The sequence below is a fragment of the Arachis ipaensis genome, chromosome B5 (genome assembly GCF_059453495.1).
Source record: "Arachis ipaensis isolate K30076 ecotype BB chromosome B5, ASM5945349v1, whole genome shotgun sequence".
NCBI lineage: Eukaryota > Viridiplantae > Streptophyta > Magnoliopsida > Fabales > Fabaceae > Arachis > Arachis ipaensis.
The window spans coordinates 6,858,150-6,879,134 of NC_142440.1; the positions used below are offsets into that span (position 1 = coordinate 6,858,150).

A 20,985-nucleotide genomic window follows, 5' to 3' on the forward strand; every position below is an offset into this window, starting at 1 on the left:
TCTTCGACCAAATATATTGTCATACGTTTTCTCTCAGGAAAAAGAAATTAAATCAATGCATATGTAATGACCAATGGATCAATTAAATACAAAATTGGGCAAAATTTGAAAGGATAGTGCAATTAGATTATCATGATCAACTGAATATCACGAGCAAATATATAAAAACTAGAAGCATGGATGAATACGCTCCTTCTGCACGATTCATAACGAGTACTTGTAAACTTTGAATTTCGGAGACATTGACTGTGAACCCTAGCAATGGCGGATGGTATTCCAGTTCCAGTATCAAATGATGTCAAGAGGAAGTTAATGGGGATCACTACGAATGACAACAACAATCAGTTCCAGATTGCGACATTAGTTCATTACAGCATCGAGGGAGGCAAATCAGAGAGGCAAGCTAAAGTAATGGAAGACCAGTCATTTATTTTTATAAGGAATTCATGTTTGAAATTTCTTTTCCAAGAAAATATGCGAGAGAGAAAACATCTTGCTTGACATGGGAGCTCGTCAACAGAGAACCCGTAAATAGCAACAGGACTAGGCACGAACAAGAGCCAATAAATTACTGCTCCGAATCAGGTTTGGTGGGTAGACCTTTCCACTTAAAATTGTCTGCATATGCTTTAACCTGCAAGCACCAGTAAGACCGTTAAAAGAGCTGTTTTATGTAGTGCACATGCATTTTCCAATAAATTTTACCACATTATAAATGAAAGACCTCTCTTCAAAAAGAAGCACCTCTTGCTACATTTTTTCTTCGAATTTTTGTAAGGAAGATCAACTTGTTTGCCTTAGGAAATATGTTATTTTTTAAAAATTATAATTTATAACTTACTTTTGGTAAACACTAAAAGGCTAAAAGGTACTGCGCTTAACAGGACTATTTTGAAGTTCTTCGCATATCAACCCAACACATTCATTTACTAGTGCTGGTATGTTGAAGAAAACCAAGGAGAATAGTTGATGATAATCAGATAGTAAAATTAGCAGGAACCACCAACGTGACAAACACCAAGCACAAGTAAAAGCAGTGAAAGGAACTAAATGAAAATTGGTAGTCATAAACACAAATGGTCAAAGAAGCTCAAACCTTCAACAATGGTGTGTGTGGCTTCTTGACCTGCATCAAGTACATAGCTTTTGTTAATTACAATTTCTTTTTGAAGGGAAAAAAGGAGCACAGCTCAAGGAATAACCAACGCATCAAATATTAAACAGGTGGATTTACCTGATTAGTAACACAATTCTTGAAATAACATAAATATCAAAAGATCTTATTCTAATGGAATTATGTAAATGTATGCCATCTATTAAATAACAAAATTACAATCATCTGAAAAACAAGAGATACTAGTTCTTCTGACTTAAAAATTAAAATGCATTAGTAAGAATTTATGAATTAATATTTCATACACAATATGATGGCGTATCTTGATAATCACATGTATAAAACCATAACAAGTAACATCCTGAAGGCAAAACTCAGAAGCCAAAGATACGAAAGTCACCCAAAAATTGTACATTTACACATACCACATACTCCCAGCCATGTCTCTCAGCAAATTCCTTGGCTGATTCTTCATTATCAAAATACAGGGCAGAATCGCCAACATGGGCATAGGGGTCTCCAGTTGATGTCCAGCCCATCAACGGATTCTCCCACCTATAAACACATTATTGATAATGACCGGTCTATGAGACATCATTAGTAATTAGGAAAGGACCATTGATTAATCAAGTGATAAGATCAGTTGGAAAGGTTTATATTCAGCATCATATGGCAAGATTGGTAGTAATCCATCAAACTTAAAGTTAATCAATAACTAGTGTTATTCAAGGATGTCCAACAAAATCAGTGAACTGAAATACGTTTCATATGAACATCTTTGCAAATTGCCATGGGGAAGGAAATGCCAATGACAACATAAGCTTTATCAGAAATTTATGAAAATATTTGAAGGATAGATATCTGATGAGTATTCAGAAATCAAAATCCAGGCTTGCTACCAAACTGACAGACTATGTTGAAGGAAAGTTAAAGAAGAAAAATAAAGATATGACCCAGGTTGCGATGTTTTGAAAAATAATAAATAGTGAACAAGCAATGAGATAAAAAGAAAACGCACTTTTGGGTTGACAAAAAGTTAATCTTCCACCTTCCAACCTTTCCAGATCCTTGTTGAGTAGCAGTTCTAGCAGGAGAGTAAATTACAACCTGCACCACATTACAGCTATAAGGCATGTGACTAATTGAATTTCAGTTGCTTGCAAGAAACACAGAGAGAAGGAATATCTATTGATATTTCCATATTTTTAAAACTTTCAAGTTCGACATTCGCCTCACAAATATGGCCTCAAGCAAATTAAGCTAAAAGCCAATACACTATCATGCAAATATTATGCAAGTGAAAACGCCACTATATCGTAAGCTAAAATTAAAATCTTTGTTCAACCTAGGATCATTTAGTAGACAACCACCATCAATTACAATGCGGTGATCCAATGACAGCTGAAATAAGGCACCTATGAACCTTGGCGAGATAACCAAGAATCCCTAGGTTAAATTTGCATAGCATAAAACGGGGGAAGAAAGAAAATAAAGAGGGTATTCATCTTGGTACATGAATCATTGCATCCAATAAGATAAGATTAGGTTAAGAATTGGAATAGAGAAGAATACCCTACGACGAAGGTGATCGTCGGGAATACCGGAAACCAATCCGATCTCGCCTGGTTTGGGCTTCTCCACCAACGCGTCGGAGGAGAATGGACGCAAGGCGCCTCCCAAAACGGTGCGTAGGCCACGGCCATGGCTCGCCGCACGTTGCACAGAGTATGCCATTCTTCGGTGCTGTCTCCTCAGTTACTTCGATTTTTGTTTGATTCTCTGCGAAAAAGAGAGAGTTAAGAAATGAACACAAAATTCGCACTCGTGTGGGATTTACTGTTTGGCGTGAATTTACGTATTCTAGCCCTCGCACTTCTTCATATTTGAAGAATGGACCCTCCAATGTTGGGTTAGCCTCATTTCCTGGTTCCCCGCCCGGGGTAATGGAAGCTTCTAGAAACCAGGTTCCTGTACCACTAAATAATTTAATCGAACTTTAAAAATTCAATCAAATTCATAAATAATATCGGGTGAAGACTCATGACTGGATATCCAATAAGAGTTAAGAATTATTAGATAATTTGATAAATTTAATTAAATTATTATTTAATTATTTTTAATTATTAATTTTATATAAATATAATTGTACATCTGACTTTTTATCTTAATATAATAATTTATAAAATACAGATATTTTATTGTGTGTTTATGTGATATTCATTAATATTCGTCCTACATACATATCTTCTTATTCAATAATGTCTTAATAAAAAATAAAAAAATTATATTTTTGATACGACACTAATCAATAAAATACGTGTATTTTTTTGTTTAATCATACTTTAATAAAAATAAAAAATTTTCACAGAACACATTTAAAAATATCATTATGTATTAAATGTGTTCAACTTTTTTTTTGGCATGTATTTTTAAAATAAATTTAAAAATAGTATATAATTTTATTTATTAAGATAAAAAATATTTTAAATATTTTATATAATTAAAAAATATTAAAATATTATTATAATTTATTTAAAAAATATTTTATATTACACATACATGTCTGCATCATAAATAGTAACTAAATTTCATTCTTATTTATGTTTAAATTATGAATAAATAATAATAACGGATTCTTTTATTCATGAGACATTAAATTATATTATTATGAAAGAAATTTGATTGCTATATCATAAAACTTTAATTATTTTATTATAAAAAATATTTGATTAATATAATGTCTGATTAATTTTTAAAAAAAATATAAAACAATATTTTTAAGAATTTATCTATTTTATATTTTAAGAGAGTATTAATATTATAAATTTAAAATATAAAAAAATTAAATTTTTAATATATTTATTTTGTATTTATTAATTTGTTTATTAATTTTCTAATATTTATGAAGCTATTTTCTTGTACAATATATAAAAATAATAACTATTATAAAGTTATTTTATATACTAAAAAAGTTTTAAACTCGACCATTTATTTTAAACATTCTTTGATTCATTGAAGAATCAAGAATTATCGCCCTGTCTTAAATGGATACATAATAATTAATATAATTAAAAATAATTTCTAATTTGTTCATATAAAAAGGTATATTTCGTTTTAATTAAAAGAGTTTTTTTTTTGTTCACTTTCAAAATTCAAATCGCTCTTAATACGATAAATATTTGTCAAGTATTTTTTTGTTCTGCTTTCGCATTGGACTCCAATCCCATAATGGAATTTCACAAAGTGAAAGGACTATTTGAGCAATTCCAAAAATATTGAGCTCTAAGTCTTTTTCTTGTTCTGTTTTTGTTTATTCTTTTCCCTCTCTGAAAAGAACACACAAAATATAAAGGGTATTTCTTTTTTTTTTTCTGGTACATCTCGTTCTTCTCAACTTCGTCTTGAAACATTTGGTGTCAAATTCGATTCTTTGCACGTAAAAACATTTGATTTTTTCCCCAAATCTCACAAGCGCCCGGTGATTCTCTCGTGCGTTGCACCTTTGTTCACCGATTCTTCCTTCAATTTCGTCCCAATTTTTCTCAATTAAAGTTGTTAAATTTAATGCTATTTTTCTTGCAAGGTCAGTGAACTTTATGCTAGTTATGTATCGGTGATTTACTGATTATTTTCCTCTTTTATAATTTTTTTCTTGAAATTTTACTAAATGTGCACATATTTATGTGTTTATGCATGTTTGAGCTGAAAGGCATTTTTTTATGGTGGTTCTTCTTTTCTTTTCTTGATACATCGTTGTCATTGTGCTTTTTTTAATTCAAACTGCCAAAATTGAACATTTGTCTGCATAATGAATTTTAGAAATGAGAAGATAGCATCATGTGGTTTCAATTTGAGATGATACAGTATTCTTCTGATAATTCCACACTGATAATATGAGTTGTAATTGATTATTTATCATCAAGGTTATCAATTGGCATGTAGTTATAACAATTTGTGTGTCCATATTTGTAGTTTTATGTTACCATTTTAAAGGCCTAATCTATTGAGTTATTTGAAGGATCATGTGCTTATTACTTGTCTTATAACGTTGTTTGTAGGTCCATAACTATCAGATTTTTCTTGTTTGAGGATGGACATGCTGAAAACAGCTGCACCCAATTTTGATTTCTTCCTTCAGAGTTAAAATCAAAGATTACACTTTTCGGAAAGTGCTGTTGAGTTCTTGTAATGGGTGCGCCTAAGCAGAAATGGACTGCAGAAGAAGAAGCAGCGCTCAAAGCTGGAGTAGTCAAACATGGGGCTGGAAAATGGCGCACAATACTTACAGACCCAGAGTTTAGTGCCATTCTGCGCATGCGATCAAATGTAGATCTCAAGGTACATTATGTCAAGGGCCAAGCATGTTGTGGGAAGTGTTAAATAGGGAGTCTTATTATTATGTCTGATTTGAAAGGTTACAAAGGCACTTGTCAATGACCATAAGTCTATTGAATCATAAGAAATAATTTCAGTGTCATTTACTTTGCTAAAATTGTCTAATCTGAGGCATGCTCAGGTGTATTTTTATGGATGCTTTGAACTGTGAACAGGACAAATGGAGGAATATAAATGTGACAGCAATATGGGGATCCAGGCAGAAAGCAAAGCTTGCCCTAAAAAAGAACCTACCAATTCCCAAAATTGACTGTAACCACATGGCCATAAGTACTGTAGTTCAACGGGATGAAGTTGCTGATTATAAGCCTCTGGCAATTTCTGGCGGAGCATCACAATCTGCTAATTCAAAAGAACACATATCAAGGTTACAGAACTTCTTATTAAATTTCTCTGGCATTTACACTTAAAAGAAGATGATGCTTGGTTGCTTTGGATTTGATCTTGTTATTTAATTGCATATGGATAAACATATTATAATTGTAAAATAAGGTCCCTTGCAGATGATTAATTACTTCTAGAATTTCATAAGTAATGTGCTGGTATACTAAGAATTTAAATGGATAAAAAGAAGACCAAGTTGCAAGCAGTTGCTGCTATTTTCATGTAGCTGGGTATCCAATACTTTGATTCATCATTACTTTATTGAATTTTATGTTGTCTCTTATTTAAGCATGGCAATGATAAATTATATGATTTAATTGTCAGATGTTCCAATTGCAATTTGACATAGCTGATTAATCTTTATATTCTGATGATAACCACTGATTATGTTTGTGGTGATTTTGCTAATATGTTGAAAGTGCTGAAACATAATGTAATGTGATATACTTTTTAATGACAGCAGCAATATGCGTTTTGACAGTGGCAGGTTGGATACTCTCATACTAGAGTCCATTATCAAGTTAAAAGAGCCGAAAGGTTCTGACCGGGCTGCCATTGCTGCTTACATAGAGGTATAATTGTACTTCCATTTATCATTGTAGAATCTAACTTTTCAAGAAACATGTGGCTTCAAAATGTTAGTGCTTGTGAACTTGAACACCACAAAGTTAACCTAATTGCTGATTTAGTAGACCTTTCTTTTTCAGATTATTTTCTCATGAATTGGTTTACATCTAGAAGTATACCATATTTTATTCTCGTTTATTCCACTTCAATCAAATAATATCCCTTGAAATTTATTCATTTTATATCAAATGATATATGATCAATATGTAATAGATATGTACGCGCATACCAATATGCTTTGGTGATGATTTTCTAAAATTCCATGTTTGGTGATGTTTCTCTGATAGTTCCATAATATATTGTTATTAATTACCTGCAGCTCCTAAATTCCTGTCTGCTGAGTTTCTCCCAACCTTTTTCTTTTCCATTAAAACATTTGATTGCTAAGCCTTAACGAGCTGTTAATTTGGTAATCTATAACCTTTATGGTTCCCAAAGTTTAGTTAACTAATCATAATATACTATCTATTGTTTTTTCTTGTCTGTACCATTTCATTCAAAAGTAATTCTGGAAAATTTCGCATCTTAGGATCAATACTCATGTCCTCCGAACCTCAGAAAGTTACTGTCAGCAAAACTGAAGCATATGGTAGCAAGTGGAAAGTTAATGAAGGTAACTTCACTCTTAGTTCATGTAGTAGCTAGGTGCATTCAGCTTGGCATTGGAACAAAGGTGGCCAAGAAGCAGCATCCCTGCTTGTGCAGACCTTTGTAATAACAAATAAGGCAGTATTAATCTGGATGATTCTTGGATCATTTATTTGACCATGTTATGCTAATAACATGTTTTTTTGTTAATGCAATTAATAACTAAGAATAATTTGCACAGAGAAATTAATTCATTATATGTACAGATGCAAGCAGAGACATATTCTCTTGTGACAGTTGAGCTACATAGTGAAAATTCTATTTCAGTTCATATTTCTTGTCTAATAAACCAATATTTTGTAAGATGAATAATGGGCATGTAATTAAATCTAATACTTGATCAGTTGGAATAGACTACCTTGGACATCCTTTGTTAAAGTATCTATTAAAGCTCAAAGGAAAATTTTACTTTATAGATCAGAGCCTATGTTGTATGAGACTGAATGTTGGACAGTAAAAACTAACCAGACAATATGATTAATATTGTTGAGATGAGAATATTACAATAAATGAGTGATCAACAAAATAAGATATAATTAGAAATGAATACAGTAGAAAGTTGAAGTTGCACTTATTGTTGGTTTAGTCATGTGATGAGAAGACCTGTCCAAGCTCCAATTAGGATACTAGATCTAATGGAAGGTAAGTCAGTAGGTAGGGTAATGGAAGATGAAGAAAATTCATTGATGAAACTATTAAATTGTACTTAAATTTTAATGTCTTTATAGATATGATTGATGGTAGGATGCAATGGGATTTTGATCCATGTAGCCAACCCCACTTTGTGGGAAAAGAATTGTTGTATCAGATCCTGAATATAGTATGATCACAGGTAAAGCATAAGTACAGAATTACAGGAAATTCAACAATCTCTGAGAAGAGAAGAGGCTCTTCCTTGTTACTTTTGGAAGGAAGGCCAAAAGATTCCCCCAAATCAGAGAAGACTGATGTCAGCCTCCTTTCAAAATCCCAAATTGATGCAGAGCTATCAAAAATGAAAGGTGTGACAGCTCAAGAGGCAGCGGCTGCAGCTGCAAAAGCAGTTGCAGAAGCTGAAGTTGCCATTGCTGAGGCTGAGGCAGCAGCTAGGGAGGCAGAAGCTGCAGAAGCGGAAGCAGAGGCTGCACGGGTATTTGCAAAAGCAGCAATGAAAGCACTAAAATGCAAAGCGCTTCATATCTGGTATCTCTCTTTCCAATAATTGATGTCAGCAACTGTGATGTTTGTTGATTACTTTGTTGGACTATAAGCAAATCTCTAGTCTGCTGCTTTTTTTCCGCAGAAAAACATGGGTCTAAGTCTTTGATAAAATTCTTTTCAACTCTGTAATGAAACTCGACACACCCTCACTTGTCTCATTGATATACTCAACACTGTTCACCGTGTAACTGCATGCCAAACCCATTCTCTTGTAAAAAAAGACACAAGTTTTGCTGATTAATGCTACTGAAGGGTTGTCACAAGATCAAATTAGTTGCATGTTGTTCTGATGCCTCCATTAAATTGGCTTGTGTTAGTCTTTTTAGCTAACCAGATTTTATATTTGCCAATGTATGCAGATGGTGATAACTCCGACATGGTTGAAATGAGCAGTATATTGGCTTGAAATCATGGTTACAGCTTCCTGCATGTATCTAATTCCTCCTGTACACAAGTTTATTGTTTATTATAATTATTATTTTCCCTGGATAATGATTAATGAGGGTAGGTACAGAGGGAGGAATGCGATAAAATGGTAGTTATTGAGTGTGTGTAAGGCCATGATTGACATCTTCATATGGTAAATGAAAGAATACATGTTTTACAGTTTTACTAGTATAATTCCAGTGACATACTTACGCGGATCCTTGTTGTAAGTTGTTGCTACATTTGATTATTATGTTCACATATTTTTTAGGTTAGTCAAAATTATACATCAGTTAATGATGATGTTGAGAGAGCTTCTTTTTTTGGAAGTAGATAATGCGAATGCAACTTGCTGGTTAGATCGGTGGGCATGGTGCACCATTTCAGCCAGCTATATATGTAAGTCTGAAAAAAGATCTTCTAAAGTGACAAAATTATAAAGAGATAAAATAAAATGTTAACCACTATTAAATTTATAATTTTATTATGTGTGATTTTATTATTTTAATTCAAGAGATTAGATTATTATTTTTTTATTTTACTAATTTTTTTACTTTAGAGAATTTTGATAAACAAGAAAAAGTTATTGAAAACATGTAAAAAGAAAATTATTTAAATGATAATATAATTAAAATTAAATAAATGAGTATATGACATATTATAACGCAAAACGTATCGAATAAAACAAAATAATGATGTATACTTTCTGTAATATTGATAAATTAGTTACATTATATGTAGATTATCATATACATATATACGTTATGATGGGTGAACAAGTCATTGACAAAAATAAAAGAATTGACTTTTGAAATTTTATTAATAAATCATTTTAAAGTAAAATATGATCATCAAATATGAAAAAAAATGTACATAGTTAATGGAGGTGTGTTGCCATTAGAGCATTGGAAGTATGTACTAGTGTTGAATGATGACGGTCAAAAATTATGTTTTGAAGAGAATATACAAGTATATATCTTGAGGAAAAATTAAGATTAAATGAAGATGACAAAGAGCTATAGTTCAAATAATCAAATGACATAGTCTCTCCATCCTCACTTAGAAGTTTTGGATTCGAGTCTCATTTCTAACTTTAGAAAAAAAAAATGATGATAATCAAAGATTAGGATTTATATTTCACAGAGAATAAATAAAATATATATGTGAAGAAAAAATAGGATTTGGAGTCAAAATAATATACATTTTTCTCCATAGCTTTAAAGCTATACATTCTAAAACGCCTAGCTTTTATTAACGTCTGAAAATATGCGAGCAATCAATTTTCAATAAGAAACAAGAGAGAAAAAAATAACAAATAATCACATTTCCTTTCCTTTTGTTTTTTCTTTTTTTTTTTTTTTTTTGTGTACACCAAACAAACTCAAACACTAACTTTCCAGTAAATGTTCCAACTAGAATCGTAGGAATAAGCCAAAATGACAGCAGAGTGTATGCGTGTTTAACGAACTCAGGAATTAACAGGACTCCGCGTTGCTACAATACTAATTAGAAAGAATCTGATCTAATTTACAAATTCAAATGCATTGATTTCACTCGGAAAAGCAGTTCTGTGAACTTAGTGATACAGCTACATCAACAATGACATGATTTACTCATAAAGTAACCCTTGAAATGTATATCAACCAGGTTGAATTCCCTATAGGACAAGAATATTACATTACAAAGCAACTGAGACCAAAAAAGGGGAGAATAAATTAATCAGCAACCAAGTTAGACATGAGATGCATCCAGTGAACCGGAGAGCGTCACCACCGAGAAATTACATTAGAATTCAAAAGGTTCTCAGCTCTTTGACTTGGAATGCTTCACAAGCCAATCAATAACAGAATCAATGTTCGTCGAGTTTTTGCATGAGATCATGAAGCAGCAAACTTCTCTGTCAGTAATCGACTTCAGATCCCTGCATACCAGAGAACACTTTTCAGCACCAAACTAATATATAAAGGCAAAAGAATGTAAAATTGAAGAACATCTAATACTCAAGTAATTTAACTATGTAAACACCCCGGGATTTGTTTACAAATTACACCGTTACTACCCTCAAAATAAACAGAGTAAAAGAGACATATAACTTACATCTGATCAGTCAAAGCTTGCTTAGACAGAGCCCCTGCTTTGTCGATCTTATTCCCCAACACCAACAGAGGGATGCCATTCAATGATGGCTTACTCAGCAAATCATGAAGTTCGCTTCTTGATATGCTAAGGTTATCTGGATCAGCAGCATCAACAACATAACTGCAGGAAAAATCAGATTATTGGAGCTAAGTTTACAAAGTCAACTAATGATTGCAATTCTAGAGCTAGATGTAATTGTAAAGTAGCAAAAACCTTCAATTCGGAGAAATTTGAATAGCAAGATCCAATTACACTAGTAACTAAGAGGTCTCAGCAACATCACAATTTTAATATATACAATTAAAGTTATATTGAACTATAACCAAGTTTTAACATTTCTAGGACATGGAAACACACAACATATGTGTTGCAGGGTAATCAAGTTTGCAGGAGATTTCAAGAGAGAATATCCAGAGTTTTCTTTCCTTTACACAAGTACACAGTTCCTTTTTGTATGAACTCCAGCATATTTAATAATCATTAGCATTATTAACTAGAAACCATTATCTACGACATAATGATTGCACTACTAACAAATTCAACTTGTAGAGAAATTTTGCTGTGTTTTTCAGGAACAGGCAACAATCTTTTTCAACTAATACACCAGGGAAATACTCTTTAAACAGGTATCTAAATGGATTATGGTTTTGTATGATTAAAAATAAGCTTGTTTAGTTAACTGTAGAAAAAAAAAACTTATTTACCGGCTATTATTAAACAGGACTAATCCGGTGGTAACCGAACTTCTACAATAAAAACAAACACCATGCAATTTGTTGAGCAGAAACATTGGGCCTTTGATTTGACCTCAGCTCTAACACGACATCCAAAATATATTATGGGCTATAAAATGTGCATCAGTGTATGAATTCATTATGCACCAATCAAGTGTGTGCGTGGGACAGAAACTGAACACACACAGAAACTGCATGACATACACACAGAATTTTTCATTGTTATAAGGTAGTAACTGGAAAGGAGTATGTTCCATACACAATAGCAGAAACTGCACGACAGTAACGTTCCCACATGCTGCGGAACCTAGGTTGCCCTCCAAGATCCCATAGCTTTATTGTAACATTGCCTTTTGTTACCTTCCTCATATTGAATCCCACCTGCAATCAGATAAGAACAGAATGATTGGAATATTATTCAGCTTAATAGAAAGAAAACTTGATAAAAAGCCAGTAAGTAGAGGAGAAATTAACAATTAAAAGCATTTGATGAACAGAACTTACAGTGGGAATCATGTCCTCACTATATCCGCCAGTCTAGAAACAATGTAGAGAAAATTTCTGTAAGTCAATTTGCTGCAATTGAACGATAAATTGCCAACTGCCAAAAGATTGTTCACATGATTAATATACTTACAGCAACAACATTTACAAGGGAAGTCTTTCCAGCATTCTGGAGTCCTATCAGAGATAGCTCCATTTCCTGCTTGAAGAATAGGCTGCAATCATATTCATAATAACATAGTAAGCTCAAGCATTTCAGATAAAGTGATCCACTATCAGAGTTCAAATTAGATGATGCATCATATTAAAATATGAATCAACTTAAACAGGTTTATTGAAAACAAAAGACATTGCAACAATAACATGCGAATAAATTGACTCTTTAAAACTAATCTCGATAACTAAGTTGAATTGAACACTTTCTAACAAAAGAAGTAAATAATAAATAATATAAATGCACGGAGAGCACGGCAATCCAATTGTTCAACAATCAAGAATTTCCTGGTCGCATTACCGATATAGAATTCCTCAAAGCAATTTCATGTAACCTAACTGCTCCTAATGAAAAAGAAAAAGAGAAGTTATGGAACCAACCTGCGTAGCCAATTGAGAAAAGCTTCCCACAGCCCCATTGCTATGATTTCTGCTTCTCAATTCTGATCACAAAAGTATACAAACAAAAATGAAAAACCAGATCTACGATTTCCCTCTCCAACACGGAGAGAGAGAAAGAGAATATGCGAGAGAGAGAGAGAGAGGGGAAAAGAATACAGGAAAAAATGACCTAGAGGCTTCGTATCCAAATTCACCTTTCTTTCACAGAAAACCTCTTCCCTTCTCTCTTCCCTCGCTCCCCACTGATTATCGCATTCATTCATATCATACCATACCATACCATACCATACACAACCAAAAAATAATTTTGGACTTTAGCTAAGATCCAACGGTTATGGACAATCTAATTAATCCGGTTCGTTGAATATGGCGGGTCCCATTATGGGAACGAAACTTCGCAATGGTGGCGAAGCAGGGGATCGGGGTCGCTCCTGAGCTTTATTTTTAGTCCTGTGGTGAGTTGCCACGGATGCCAAACTAAGGATGGACTGGAATAGGTGGAGTCCTTTCCCACTCTCTAATGTTGGCGCGTGAGAATACCGAACAGTTGGAAACTGCAGAATGAGATTTTGGTCTTGTGAGGGAGAGCGTGTTATACACTTGGCTGCTGTGAGGTGAAGACAGATGGCGCCAGCAGACAAGCAGATTTATGAATATCTTAAGTTATCATCACCAATCAAAGGAAAGCTAGTAGTGGTAGGCATGGCATGCCAATTGCCAACTGTAACTTATACACTGGTTAAATATAAAAAATATATATTTTCTCAATTTTTTGTACTTGTTATACGATGATTTATCTTTTGAAAAATATCCTTACTAAATATTTATCATTATGGAAATTCATTGATTTGTAATAATATTCACCTATTCAACATATCGGATAGATGCGGTATTCCATTGACACTTGTTGAATTTAATATACTAGTCTTTTGCATGATTGTATTTTGATAAAAATAAAAAATATTTTTGTAGATATATTTAAGTACACTTAAATATAAGGGTAATTTACGCATCTAAATTGTTTGATCCCCAATATTACGCAAATACATTGTTTCAGTTTTCAATACGCAAATGCATTGTTTCACTATTTTATGTAAACCGCTACTGGCAGTAGTGGTTTATAGGTGTGCATAAACCGCTATTACCTGACGCGGTTTATGTGTGAGTGTGTGTGTAAACCGCTGCTGGCAGCAGCGGTTTATGTGCGTGTGTGTGTGAGTGTAAACCGCTACTGGCAGTAGCGGTTTACGTGTGTGTGTGCGTGTGTGTAAACCGCTACCGCCAATAGCGGTTTACGTGTGTGGGGCTGAATGGGGCTGCCTATATAAACCATAGAGGGGCCAAATGTGGAGAAGTAGAGTGTTATTCACAAATGGAGGGGGAGGATAATTTTGTGGCTCTGGTTCACTGCTCTGGAAAAATTCAAAAGAGCAAAAGGCATGGTGTAAAATTCACAGATAGAGAACCGCTTAGTGTTTTTATCCGATCTTCGAATACGTTGGCGGAGATTAAGCAAAGCATATTACGGAAGCTCGGTGTGTGTGGGACGAAGTGGGTAAAAAAATTATTTTACAAGATTCTCATTGATGTTGTCTCAACTGGTGTGAGATATGAGACCTTCGTGATCGGGTCGGATGAAGACTTGCAGGTCTTGTTTCACTGCAGGCGTAGTTTTCCGGAGGTGAGGGTAACTGAGCTGTTTGCGAAGTTGGAAGATAGTGTGGATAGCTCAGGGGCATCGGCCCCTAATCCTCAGTCGACCCCAGCCGGTGGTACCTCAACATCGATGCCTGTGGTAGCAGTGGCAGTTCCGAACTCGGAGCCCGAACGTGCTGGGGCTGTTCATGCATATGTTGGTCCTGTTGTTCCTGATTTTGAATGTGATGCCGGACCGGATCGGGTTGAGAATGCACTGTTTGACGATGATTCAGATGAAGAGCCTGTCGATATTGGTGGGGACAGTGATGATGATATTCCAAGAGGTGGACGTTCAGCCCATGGATGTTCCGGTCCTGCAACACAGGAGTACCTCCCCCCCCCCCCACCTCTCTTCTTTGAACTTGGAAGCCATCGGCCAACAGCAGAATGCTGATGCAACATTCGATGGGCAGGGGATGCATGATGGGACATCTATGTCTGAATTTCAGATTGGCCAATCCTTCCAGAGTAAAGAGGAAGCCGTGTTGAGTGTGAAGGATTACAGTATTCGGCGTGGAGTTGAGTACAAGGTTATGGAGTCCGACAACCTTAAATACCAAGGGAGATGCAAGGAGTTTGGTAACGGGTGCACGTGGTTGATTCGGATAGTCATGCGGAAAAGGAAGAGCACATGGGAGGTTAGGAGGTACAACGGTCCGCACACGTGTATGGCCACATCGATATCAAGCGACCACAAGCAGCTTGATTATCATGTTATCTGTGCGAGAATCTATCCATTGGTTCGAGGTGATGCGTCGGTGTCTATTAAGGTGTTGCAAGAGGCAACAGAGGCGACTTATGGATTCAGGCCTAGTTATCGGAAGGTGTGGTTGGCGAAGCAGAAGGCAGTAGCACAAATATATGGCGATTGGGAGGAGTCATATGCTGATCTGCCTCAGTGGATCCTTGGGGTCACATGCACGATGCAAGGTTCGATTGCTCTACTGAAGACGTCCCCGGTTAGGGTGGGTGACCAAGTTGACGAAGATAGAGTCTTCTTTCATCGGATGTTCTGGATGTTTCCTCCGTGTATTGAGGCTTTCCGCCACTGTAAGCCGCTGGTAAGCATCGACGGCACACACCTGTATGGCAAATATGGCGGGACGTTGTTGTTGGCGATCGCACAGGATGGTAACTCGAATATTTTGCCTGTTGCGTTTGCACTCGTGGAGGGAGAGAACGCAGAGTCTTGGTCGTACTTTCTTTCGAACCTTAGAAGGCATGTCACTCCACAGCAAGGTATTCTCGTGATCTCTGACAGACACAACGGCATCAAGGCTGCATTAGAGAGCCCCGATAGTGGTTGGCAACCCCCATGCTTATCGGGCATTTTGTATTCGGCATGTTGCTGCAAATTTTGTCCTCACTTTCAAGGGGCAGGATGCGCGGAGGTGGTTGGTAAATGCCGCGTATGCGAAGACGGAAGCAGAATTTGACTATTGGTTTGATATAATGAGGACGGAGAACCCGGCCATGTGCGAATGGGCAAACAGAATGGAGTATGAGAGGTGGACACAGCACAAGGATGGGGGGAGAAGATACGGTCACATGACGACCAACATCTCTGAGTGTGTGAACTCTGTCTTGAAGGGCACAAGAAACCTACCGGTGACGTCTCTGGTTAAGTCGACATATCTCCGGCTGGCCGAGTTGTTTGTTGTCCGGGGGCAGACGGCAGAGGCACAGTTAGGGTCCGGGCACCGGTTTTCACAGGCAGTAGTTAAGGCCATTGAGCGTAATCTGAAGGAATCGAGGTGCTTCACGGTGACAGTGTTTGATAGGCATCACCTTGACTATACTGTGGCTGACACGACGCCCACCGGCAAATTCTCTTTGGGTAGCTATCGGGTTTCTCTGAGGGATCGCACATGCGATTGTGGATACTTCCAGGCGCTGCACTACCCCTGCTGCCATGCCCTCGCATGCTGTGCGCAGTCACGGCTAGATTGGGCAACTTATGTGGATGAGGTGTACATCATGTCTGAGGTCTTTAAGGTGTATGAGATGTCCTTTTCACCATGTATTCCAGAGGGGCTTTGGCCACCATATGACGGGCCGACGGTTATACCCGACCCGGGCATGAGAAGGGCAAGAGAAGGACGACCACGGTCCACCCGCATCCGCAACAACATGGACGAAGCCGACACCAGCCGACCTAAGAGGTGTGGTCTGTGCAGGCAGCCCGGTCATACCCGACGGGTTTGCCCTCAGCGAGGTTCTACTAGTGGGATGTAGATTTATCTTTACTTATTTCGTTTGTCGTAGTGTCCGTGATAACAAACGTGTCTGCTTGTATCAGTTATGAGTTTTAAGTCTTTTTGTTTTCTGGTGTTAATGATAATATCAGTAGTTATCTTTCACTTTTCTAGAGTTATTGTGCTTAATTTCCATCTTACCGATACGATCGATAAACAATAGAGTCCATCAACATAATCATAAAGTAAAAACTAAACAAAATAAAAGTCCTCCAACAAGACTAAACATAAGGTCCAACGGGCATAAAACATAAAGTAACAAGTACCCAAAATAACAGTCATCCAATTAAAATAAACATAAAAGTCCGTAACCGGAAAATAAACTACATAACGAGAAATGAAAAACAACAACACATGGTGCTAACCATCGGGATCATCTCTCGTAGCATCATGAAAGTCACCAAGAAGATGAGATCCTGTCCCACATCGAGCAGGACGTCTGACTCGAGTCGGTCGGGCTGCCTCCTGTCCAACGTCATCACCTGGATGGTCTAACCCGAACGCGGACTGGGGGGTGCCCCCCATAGTGAACCAAGTATCCAACGGACTACCTGGAGGCACGTTCAGATCTACCCCATACTGACCCTGATAATCAGGTGGCTGGGAATGCATCTCCGTCATATGTGGCTGGTAAGCTGCGGTCTCCATCTGCACATCTGGCATCTGCTGCTGGTAAGACTGGCCACCAAACTGCACATTCGACGTGCCAGCATCATCCCTAATCAACTCAGCAAAGTCTGCATAAAACCGTGGACTGACCAGCTGATCATTTAAATCCATAGTCATGGTCGGCGTCAACTCCGGCATCTGAGAATAAGCTCTGCTAGTGAATGTATCCCCTCCAGCCTCAGTCGCTGCGGTCCCACTAACTCCGCCTGCGTGCTGTGTATCATCCGGAGTTCTCCCACGTCTGGCATTACACCGACGAACACGGTGATCGACCTCAGCTCTAGCATCTTCGCCTGCATCATCCTGCTGCATCGCATCATGTAACCACCTCCACTCTCGACCGGTGTCCCTAGTGCCAACACGACGGCGTCGCTCAACACGACGGTTGTCCGGCATATCAGGTAGTTGTGATATGCGTGGGACCTGGGAGGATCCTCTCTGATATGCCTCTGGAGGTATCTGGGTGCCTCTAGGATCGGCGAATGCAGCCCCCGGGCTAAGGAACCGCTGAGCCTCACGGTACCACCAATCTAGGTAATCTGCAGATGGGCCAGGATCTGCCACTCGCTCAATGGAAATGACGGCATCAACTCGGTTCTCCCAGTGCTCATGCCATGCCCGATAGTAGTGGGGAAACCACCTATCGCCTCCCCTACCGTCCTTAGCATGCAGCCAGTCTACGTTCAAAGCATCCTCGGGGATATGCTGTACTCCACCCAGCTGTGGAACAACCCTGTCAACCTGATGCCACTCGATGACCGCAAAGTATATCAAGGCAGTCACGGCTCGCCACATGCGACTGTGCTGCTCTGTAAGTATCTCTGGATGGACCACGGCAAGTACATCAAGCGCGGAGTAGGGCTCCCACATAATCTGAAATTTAAGAACTCATCAAGGACTACAATAACAAGTATATATCTAGTCACGAATACAGAGCAAACAAAAAATGAAACTCTTACTGCTATAAAACTTACATCACGAGCGGTCAGTCGATCCAATGCAAGCCGATACCTAATGACCCTCTGCTCCTTTCCATCATTAGGAGGTAAGTAGGTAGACCACCTAAATTTAAGTCATATGAGACACAAAATTTAAAATATTCCCAAGAAATTTGTTAAACAAAAAAAAGCATAACCCATACCTTGATGCCAGCGGGAAAGAGAAAACCTCAAACCCGGCCGGCCTAAGAGACGGAAACCGCCAGAATATCCAACTCTGTAGTAACTGGAGCGGGCCCGCAAGATTAGTCACATTTCTGTTCGCTACCCGACACATGCATCGGTACAGCCACGCCAAAGCGGCCGAACCCCAGCTATACCTCCCCATGCCATCAAGGTTTGCCACAAATGGCAACCATCGTATATGAACCCGGTTCGCACTCTTGTCCCCAAATAACTGAGTCGATAACAGCATCATGATGTAGGCCCGTGCGTAGATGCGGACAGTCTCCTCGCTCGCATCTGGTGGTAGCACCCTAAACCTCTCGTGGAACCATATAAAGTGTACTGTCATCTGCTTGACCTTATTCGGTGGGGGCCGCTCACCGAATAGGTCCTCAAACCACTCCCAAGCTGGTCGGCCACCCTCCATGTATGTCTCAAACTCACCAAGGCAACCACTCACAGCCTCCCCATCCACAGGCAGCCCTAGCTGAAATGCCACGTCCTGCAATGTCACTGTGCATTCTCCGAAAGGCATGTGGAACGTATGCGTCTCAGGACGCCACCTCTCAACGAACGCACTAACGAGTGGCTCATCCAACCAGAACCATTGGCTATTTAGCCTAGCCAAATGGTACAATCCAACCCTCTCTAAATACGGGATGATCCTTTCATGCATGGGCATATTCTGTTGCCGCCTCACACTGTATATACACCTATTGGGCTGCATAGAACAACAAACAAAAACAGAGTCCAATTAAATTCTCATATCCTTAAACAAATTTCCATATCTAACCGTATACGAATACCTTAAACCATCAACAAATTCTCCTATATAATATTTAAAAAAAAAAATTCCCTACTCACGATAGGGAAAATAACAACACAAATAATTTACTTATTAACATCCAGAAATTTTAAAATATTATAAAGATTTAAAATTTAAAACTTCATACCATACAAATATCCTAAACAAACTATAATAATTCACTAATGTCAACTATCCCATTCCCTAAACTAAACCAACATTAATTAGCATAACATTCATTGAATGGAATTGAATTTAATGTAACTAGGCATATCTATAACTAACCAAGAAAAACTAAAAACACTAAACCAAGATTAGTGAACTAACATCCTAGCATGTGAACCCTAAATTCAAACTACAAGGATTAATCTATAAATTCTAATTCGTCTACCTAACCTACCATTTTTCTGACTAAGATATGCAAAGACTAGAAAGAAATAAATATTAACTAACCTCGTCACCAATAGAACCGGCAATATGCGCAACACCGTTCAGTCGGTACAGGTTCCTGCCTGCCATGATAACTCGCCAGAAGTCGCCGCTGAGGAACCTCGGGCCCGCTCACAACTTGCTCTGACCTCTCTCTAGAATTTCCTCTCTCTAGAAAACTCCTCAAACCTTCTAAACACATAATCCGTGGCTACAACCACGGTTTATATAGGCAAAGCATCACACGTAAACCGCTACTGGCGGTAGCGGTTTACACACACGCACACACACACGTAAACCGCTACTGGCAGTAGCGGTTTACACTCACACACACACGCACGTAAACCGCTGCTGCCAGCAGCGGTTTACACACACACACTCACACATAAACCGCGTCAGGTAGTAGCGGTTTATGCACACCTATAAACCGCTACTGCCAGTAGCGGTTTACATAAAATAGTGAAACAATGCATTTGCGTATTGAAAACTAAAACAATGTATTTACGTAATATTGGGGATCAAACAATTTAGATGCGTAAATTGCCCTAAATATAATTATATATCAATATTATTATCAATTATATTAATGTATACAAAAGTTAATAATTTAAAATATATTTAAATATAATATATATTAAAAATAAATTAAATAGTATATATATATAATAGTTGATTTATAAAAAAATATTTTATATTGATAATATTAAAATTGAATTATTAACTAAATTATTAATATAAAATATATGTTATAATATAAAATATATATTAAAAATTAGGTAAGAAAATAACACAAGCCGTTTGGACTTATATTGATGTGGGCCAAAGGGGAGCTTCCAAGTTCCAAGTGCCAACTCTTAAAGATAGGCAACGTTAGATTTGTCATTGGAAAATGACAATCTTTTATATAGATTTATGCCACATAAAAGAATAACACCAGGCTTAGCTCATCGATCTATATTATATTATTATCATATCATTTAATAATAAGACAAATAGCATTTATTCCGCTTTTTAAGAGGGAAAAAACCACTCGGTTAACATTTTTTTTTTTGTACGAATACTCCTTTTAACTTTTTGAAAAGAAAAAAATACTAAAGACAGTAAAATTTATTATTTTTTATTAGTAGTTAATTATTAATATTTAAAAATATAAGTTAAATGTATATTATTCAATTATTAA

The 20,985-nt window shown here is 37.0% G+C and overlaps 6 protein-coding genes across 11 annotated transcripts; 3 read left to right on the plus strand and 3 right to left on the minus strand.

The window, feature by feature from the left end:
• Nucleotides 1–62: 62 nt before the first annotated feature.
• Nucleotides 63–3,076, minus strand: FRO1 (NADH-ubiquinone oxidoreductase-like protein). Its single transcript, XM_016346134.3, has 5 exons — nucleotides 2,687–3,076; nucleotides 2,133–2,221; nucleotides 1,540–1,669; nucleotides 1,097–1,126; nucleotides 63–634 (listed from the first exon to the last, which is right to left on the minus strand). Exons 1-5 carry the CDS (start codon nucleotides 2,846–2,848, stop codon nucleotides 569–571), a joined length of 477 nt encoding a protein of 158 aa, XP_016201620.1. The 5' UTR covers nucleotides 2,849–3,076; the 3' UTR covers nucleotides 63–568.
• A 1,234-nt stretch (nucleotides 3,077–4,310) lies between these two features.
• Nucleotides 4,311–8,980, plus strand: LOC107642695 (telomere repeat-binding factor 2). 5 transcript variants are annotated; one of them, XM_016346138.3, is made up of 7 exons: nucleotides 4,311–4,697; nucleotides 5,173–5,452; nucleotides 5,665–5,876; nucleotides 6,375–6,465; nucleotides 7,050–7,133; nucleotides 8,001–8,350; nucleotides 8,728–8,980. In XM_016346138.3, coding segments are annotated over exons 2-7 (888 nt in total). In that variant the 5' UTR covers nucleotides 4,311–4,697; nucleotides 5,173–5,302; the 3' UTR covers nucleotides 8,729–8,980. The 5 variants fall into 5 exon arrangements, with proteins under 5 accessions (XP_016201624.1, XP_016201623.1, XP_016201621.1 ...); XM_016346137.3 differs by having other exon boundaries at nucleotides 4,377–4,697; nucleotides 6,357–6,465; XM_016346135.3 differs by having other exon boundaries at nucleotides 4,427–4,697; nucleotides 6,354–6,465.
• A 1,337-nt stretch (nucleotides 8,981–10,317) lies between these two features.
• On the minus strand, nucleotides 10,318–13,243 carry LOC107642697 (ADP-ribosylation factor-like protein 8a). 2 transcript variants are annotated; one of them, XM_016346140.3, is made up of 7 exons: nucleotides 12,981–13,243; nucleotides 12,766–12,827; nucleotides 12,305–12,386; nucleotides 12,172–12,204; nucleotides 11,927–12,048; nucleotides 10,892–11,053; nucleotides 10,318–10,715 (listed from the first exon to the last, which is right to left on the minus strand). In XM_016346140.3, the coding sequence occupies exons 2-7, from the start codon at nucleotides 12,801–12,803 to the stop codon at nucleotides 10,598–10,600; spliced, it is 555 nt and encodes a 184-aa protein (XP_016201626.1). In that variant the 5' UTR covers nucleotides 12,804–12,827; nucleotides 12,981–13,243; the 3' UTR covers nucleotides 10,318–10,597. The 2 variants fall into 2 exon arrangements, with proteins under 2 accessions (XP_016201626.1, XP_016201625.1); XM_016346139.3 differs by having other exon boundaries at nucleotides 12,956–13,237.
• A 1,675-nt stretch (nucleotides 13,244–14,918) lies between these two features.
• Nucleotides 14,919–15,920, plus strand: LOC107640035 (uncharacterized). The gene has a single exon (XM_088486714.1). The coding sequence runs from the start codon at nucleotides 14,919–14,921 to the stop codon at nucleotides 15,918–15,920; it is 1,002 nt and encodes a 333-aa protein (XP_088342840.1).
• A 16-nt stretch (nucleotides 15,921–15,936) lies between these two features.
• Nucleotides 15,937–16,719, plus strand: LOC148563284 (uncharacterized). Its single transcript, XM_088486715.1, has one exon. It carries the CDS (start codon nucleotides 15,937–15,939, stop codon nucleotides 16,717–16,719), a length of 783 nt encoding a protein of 260 aa, XP_088342841.1.
• A 380-nt stretch (nucleotides 16,720–17,099) lies between these two features.
• Nucleotides 17,100–19,895, minus strand: LOC110271895 (serine/threonine-protein phosphatase 7 long form homolog). Its single transcript, XM_021123544.2, has 4 exons — nucleotides 19,830–19,895; nucleotides 18,550–19,292; nucleotides 18,383–18,470; nucleotides 17,100–18,281 (listed from the first exon to the last, which is right to left on the minus strand). The coding sequence occupies exons 1-4, from the start codon at nucleotides 19,893–19,895 to the stop codon at nucleotides 17,100–17,102; spliced, it is 2,079 nt and encodes a 692-aa protein (XP_020979203.2).
• Nucleotides 19,896–20,985: the final 1,090 nt, after the last annotated feature.

What these genes read in the sequence shown, in the direction of transcription:
- FRO1 (XM_016346134.3), bottom strand. Translation starts at nt 2,848, where the DNA reads ATGGCATACTCTGTGCAACGTGCGGCGAGCCATGGCCGTGGCCTACGC. An exon ending in ACGATCACCTTCGTCGTAGG is followed by an intron (nt 2,222 to 2,686) that starts GTATTCTTCTCT and finishes AATGTGGTGCAG; the next exon opens with GTTGTAATTTACTCTCCTGC. An exon ending in GACATGGCTGGGAGTATGTG is followed by an intron (nt 1,127 to 1,539) that starts GTATGTGTAAAT and finishes TACTTGATGCAG; the next exon opens with GTCAAGAAGCCACACACACC.
- LOC107642695 (XM_016346135.3), top strand. Translation starts at nt 5,303, where the DNA reads ATGGGTGCGCCTAAGCAGAAATGGACTGCAGAAGAAGAAGCAGCGCTC. An exon ending in CCATTGCTGCTTACATAGAG is followed by an intron (nt 6,466 to 7,049) that starts GTATAATTGTAC and finishes TTCGCATCTTAG; the next exon opens with GATCAATACTCATGTCCTCC. An exon ending in CAAGTGGAAAGTTAATGAAG is followed by an intron (nt 7,134 to 8,000) that starts GTAACTTCACTC and finishes GTATGATCACAG; the next exon opens with GTAAAGCATAAGTACAGAAT.
- LOC107642697 (XM_016346140.3), bottom strand. Translation starts at nt 12,803, where the DNA reads ATGGGGCTGTGGGAAGCTTTTCTCAATTGGCTACGCAG. An exon ending in CGTGCAGTTTCTGCTATTGT is followed by an intron (nt 11,054 to 11,926) that starts GTATGGAACATA and finishes TTTTTCCTGCAG; the next exon opens with TTATGTTGTTGATGCTGCTG. An exon ending in CAAGCTTTGACTGATCAGAT is followed by an intron (nt 10,716 to 10,891) that starts GTAAGTTATATG and finishes TCTGGTATGCAG; the next exon opens with GGATCTGAAGTCGATTACTG.
- LOC107640035 (XM_088486714.1), top strand. Translation starts at nt 14,919, where the DNA reads ATGTCTGAATTTCAGATTGGCCAATCCTTCCAGAGTAAAGAGGAAGCC.
- LOC148563284 (XM_088486715.1), top strand. Translation starts at nt 15,937, where the DNA reads ATGAGGACGGAGAACCCGGCCATGTGCGAATGGGCAAACAGAATGGAG.
- LOC110271895 (XM_021123544.2), bottom strand. Translation starts at nt 19,895, where the DNA reads ATGGCAGGCAGGAACCTGTACCGACTGAACGGTGTTGCGCATATTGCC. An exon ending in TCTTTCCCGCTGGCATCAAG is followed by an intron (nt 18,471 to 18,549) that starts GTATGGGTTATG and finishes ACTTAAATTTAG; the next exon opens with GTGGTCTACCTACTTACCTC. An exon ending in ATCGACTGACCGCTCGTGAT is followed by an intron (nt 18,282 to 18,382) that starts GTAAGTTTTATA and finishes CTTAAATTTCAG; the next exon opens with ATTATGTGGGAGCCCTACTC.